This window comes from Lottia gigantea (assembly GCF_000327385.1).
Source record: "Lottia gigantea unplaced genomic scaffold LOTGIsca_30, whole genome shotgun sequence".
Classification (NCBI taxonomy): Eukaryota; Metazoa; Mollusca; class Gastropoda; family Lottiidae; genus Lottia; species Lottia gigantea.
This window is the reverse complement of record NW_008708987.1, coordinates 1,412,843-1,417,762: the sequence shown is the minus strand read 5'-3', so window position 1 is coordinate 1,417,762 and position 4,920 is coordinate 1,412,843. Positions and strand designations below refer to the sequence as shown.

Here is a 4,920-nt window from a genome sequence, read left to right as displayed (position 1 = left end):
CATAGTAAACCCGATCCCTAGTAAAACCAAGTCCCCTAGTAAAACCAAGTCCCCTAGTAAAACCAAGTCCCCTAGTAAAACCAAGTCCCCTAGTAAAACCAAACCCTAGTAAAACCAAGTCCCTAGTAAAAACAAGTCCCCTAGTAAAAACAAGTCCCCTAGTAAAACCAAGTCCCCTAGTAAAACCAAGTCCCCTAGTAAAACCAAGTCCCCTAGTAAAACCAAGTCCCCTAGTAAAACCAAGTCCCCTAGTAAAACCAAGTCCCCTAGTAAAACCAAGTCCCCTAGTAAAACCAAGTCCCCTAGTAAAACCAAGTCCCCTAGTAAAACCAAGTCCCCTAGTAAAACCAAGTACCCTAGTAAAACCAAGTCCCCTAGTAAAACCAAACCCTAGTAAAACCAAGTCCCCTAGTAAAACCAAGTACCCTAGTAAAACCAAGTCCCCTAGTAAAACCAAGTCCCCTAGTAAAACCAAACCCTAGTAAAACCAAACCCTAGTAAAACCAAGTACCTTAGTAAAACCAAGTACCCTAGTAAAACCAAGTACCCTAGTAAAACCAAGTCCCCTAGTAAAACCAAGTCCCCTAGTAAAACCAAACCCTAGTAAAACCAAGTCCCCTAGTAAAACCAAGTCCCCTAGTAAAACCAAGTCCCCTAGTAAAACCAAACCCTAGTAAAACCAAGTCCCCTAGTAAAACCAAGTCCCCTAGTAAAACCAACCAAGTCCCCTAGTAAAACCAAACCCTAGTAAAACCAAGTCCCCTAGTAAAACCAAACCCTAGTAAAACCAAGTACCCTAGTAAAACCAAGTACCCTAGTAAAACCAAACCCTAGTAAAACCAAACCCCTAGTAAAACCAAGTCCCCTAGTAAAACCAAGTCCCCTAGTAAAACCAAACCCTAAGGGGGCCCCGACTACAGATATTAAAAAGATGTACCAAAGTAAGTTGCTAAAAGGTTAACACATAATTCAAAATAGTTCACAATTGATGCTGGGACCCTACCAATGGCAATATTATGTCCCTATTTAAGAAAATAAGGCCAAGGGGTAAAACTACATGTGTTAAATCTTTAATAAGCTGAAATAAGATAATGTGTTAAAAAATCTTTTAGAAAGGACGGGGAAAATAATGTTAACCATTGACCAAGACTAAATTCTATGCTAAATGCATTGTCAATTTTTTTATGATCTTATAATGTATTGAGTCATATGGTCTGTACTTCAATTCTTTCTCTCACATAATCTCTCAAGAGTGGCTGTAAACTGAGTAATACAGTATACTTTGTGTAACCCGACATGCATTGGGACCATGAAAATAAATGGGATTACGGAGAGTAATAATGTAAAAACGAAAATGTCTGATATTTCAATTGAGTTCCGTGGGTTCGAGTCCGATTCTATTTAGTTTTTAGTGCACACAACATATCGGATCCATTAAGGTCTCTCCCAGGCATGGCGGAAGGAATGATCCAGACTGCCTTTAGACTCATTTCATGTCTACTTACTTGATCTGCGGTCATAAAATGTTGCTTTCGATAGGTACATGTCGGTTTTCTACTTGTGGTTCCAAACATTTCACAAGAAAATAAACATAAATTCCGACAAAGTGGGATTATTTCTCACATGAAAAATAATGATTTTTAATTAGCAAATTATTCTTCAGTGACTCATCGGTTTATTAACCCTTTGTTAACAAGAATTTGAATCTCTTTAGGGTTGTTTTATCACCTAGTAAACTTGTAGTTCACACCATCTACTCAACAAGTGTGAATATTGGTGATGTAGGGTTAATATTAATGCATTCTGGTGCGTAATGTGAATTGGAAACAAACCAACGTGCCAATATTGGCAATAATTGGTTAATTTCCTATATGAACTTTATATTCCCTTTGGGCTGTGGAATTGCAAGCATAAAGCATCGAGCTCTAATCCAGGTCATTCAGGAAATCTATAGTAATTGAAGTTGAATTTTAAACTTATATTCTATGTGCCTAAATATTACATTAATTAGAACAAGTTATTCTCTCTTGACAAATTATTGTTTTGAAATGGAAGAAGTTTTACATCTTACTCGTTTCTTGCACCGTATTTTGCTTTTTCACCATCAGGGTTTGGATTTTCTAACCCAATCTACACCTGTCAACTGATGAAGGGATCATTTAGCCGAAGCCTCGTGTGCTACAGGCTGTGCACGTTTAAGATCCCTCGACAGTTGAAAATCGAAAAAGAGTAGGTTAATTGTAAGGGCTTGTAAAATTTTCTATCATTGCATACTGCATGGCTTTGCCAATCATATGCCTAACCGGGTGAAGAAAAGCAGAATGTAAAACTCCATTTCATTTCCTTTCATTTTCAACGATGACCATGAACTTGTTGTGTGTACAGTAAAGGTGTGAATCCAATTAGAGAGATCCTGGCCATTATCGATTCTTATCATCAGGAACAAGGTAAATTATAAGAGACCAATTATCACGTCACTACATCAATCATATCAAGAGATAATTACATGATATGATAAAATTATCCTGGTTATTATGATGTCGCTGATGGAGATATGGTTATTGGAATATTGTTGTTGTTGGTATAATGGTTATTGGAATATTGTTGTTGTTCGGATAACATTGAAAATAGGAAATTACATGTACTAAGGAATTCTGTGAAAGTCTAAAATTTTAGTCAAGAATTTAATTTATTACATCCAATGTTACCAGACTGCGTAGGAAACAATTTATTAGGGCCAGGGCCATTGTAGGCAAAAACAAAATGACACTTCCGATGAGGACCACTATAGTGGATAGGTCTGCCTGGTGGCTTCTATCGTGACAACAATTGGGTATGGTTTTGAGGGAATAGAGATACAGCATTACATGGTGATTTTATACTTTTCAGATTGACCAGCCATTTATAGTATCATCGATCTACTTTCAGTTGTAAGGATGTAGGGTTGGGGAGTCATAAATGGTATACAGGTATCCGGTAAAGGTTTTCCAACCGGAGCAGAAATAGGAACAGTGACTTATGTTCAAAATTTAGGTGCCGTGGGTTCGAATCCTCTTCACGGTAAGACAGATTCTGATGCCTGTGCCAGTGCTTTCAAGAGTCGGCCCGGTGTCGGCTCTCATCCCCTAATACCAAGGAGCAGTGAACTTCAAGCTATACTGTAACATTATGAAACACTGATCTGGTAGATATCAGAAAAGTCATCAACAGTAACGTGAAATAGAAAGGGTACAAGATGGTCGCCTTGAGGTATATCTTATGTAATATCTACACGTAATGTCATTAGTAGTTGCATGGCCGAGCTGACTACACGGGGATCAGATTGTAATGTCAATACCCTGAACGAGGTGTCAATAATTGGAATGTTTGTGTCACTTGGCATTATCTTGTAAACAATTTAAAGTATCAATATTTATTTGTTGCTGTCTAATTTTATCCGTGTACACTTCCACAACAAGATAGGTCATGCATCTTGTTTTGATAAAATCAGAGATCAAATTGCATTTAAAGCCACTGTGTGTCAGCGGCGGCAGTGACGTTTCTACGAGTGGGGATGAGGGCAGAGGGCAAATGAATTACAGCCAGAGTCCCATCATTGAGTTATTAAATGTCATGCTGTGAGTCTCCCTCGACAATTATATTGCCCAAAATCAGCCCCTTCCATCTAAAAACACCACTAAGTGGCGTGAGCAAATCTTTTTGATGGCCGATTAGAATAACTTGTGACTCATTTCTAAAAACCTTTTTAATATTGTTGTATAATTTCACGTGTGTAATGAAGTAATAAAACATTGTTTTAAAACAATACATCTGACACTCAAGTCATAGTGTTTCTTTATCAAAATTAGCTCTATATACAGGTACGGAAATATAGTTGCTAAGAGCTTTTTCCAAAAGAACAGTTGCTGAAAGGATGCTCAGAATCTTGGTTATGATCCCCCATCCACTTTGAATGTCCCTTTATCCGTTTCTTTCATTTATTCCAGTCTACAAATCCTTTAAGACCAATAGCGCCCTGGTATTGTATCGTCATACGTATTTGAAGTTCACTTTAACGATTATTTTGTACTTTTTGTACAAGCTGAATGACTTGTTAGAAATTATCTAGGAGTGAAATCAAGCACTGCTTCAACTCGATATACAGTGAGTTTAAATCAAATAGCACCTATTATACAATAAAAGAATAGATTTGAAATCAAAAGGTGTCAGTATTGTACAATAACACTGTAATATCCCGCGGTTATTGTGATGGGTATGTTTGATTAACTTTATACCGTTACATTGACGTCTTTTACGCTGCACTGTAAAACATGCTTTGTAATCTACACAGCTCTGTTTGGCAGCTACGAATAGATTCCATTCTTATCATAAAATAACCATTATTGTGGAAAGGCAATAATTTTAAAAAAAAACACGCCTAAAAAGTTCCAATGCTGATCCTGTCTGCACGGCCGTCGTTGTTTAAACCTCTTGGTATTTCCAGTATTGCAGACAAGTCACAACTTGGTTTTGTTCAACAAACTACTCTAATTCACATGACGTCATGAGATACTAAGCTCTCTAACTGACTGAACTACAGCTCTTCTTGAATCATCTTTAACAGAAAAAAATAGTTCAAATGAAGCCAAGCGATACTAAGCACTCTAAACTACAGCTTACCTAACGTCGATTTTTAACGGAAAAGCTTTACAGTGCGTTGTATGTGTATTTTTAATTCTATCAAGTGTCATTGAACCAGAAATAGAAATTACAACATGAATCTTGTTGTTTTAAATAATATTTTGTTAATTCAATTAATAGCCTACGGATATTGTCAGACAACTATCGTCATTTTACGTAATTTTGACGCTTTTCGATTATTTCTGGAGGCAAATGCGTAAACTAATAAAGGTTTCTACAGCATGTCGTATATATAGCTTA

The 4,920-nt window shown here is 36.9% G+C and overlaps 1 protein-coding gene across 1 annotated transcript in view; it reads right to left on the bottom strand.

The window, feature by feature from the left end:
- The window catches only part of LOTGIDRAFT_161668 (hypothetical protein), a gene marked incomplete at both ends in the record, with an annotated part of 2,963 nt that extends 1,418 nt beyond the window's left edge, over positions 1-1,545 (bottom strand). Inside the window, 3 exons of the mRNA XM_009057513.1 lie at positions 11-478; positions 796-914; positions 1,506-1,545. Coding sequence (XP_009055761.1) covers positions 11-478; positions 796-914; positions 1,506-1,545 — 627 coding nt within the window. The remainder of the gene's footprint in view (positions 1-10; positions 479-795; positions 915-1,505) is intronic.
- Between the last annotated feature and the right edge of the window lie 3,375 nt (positions 1,546-4,920).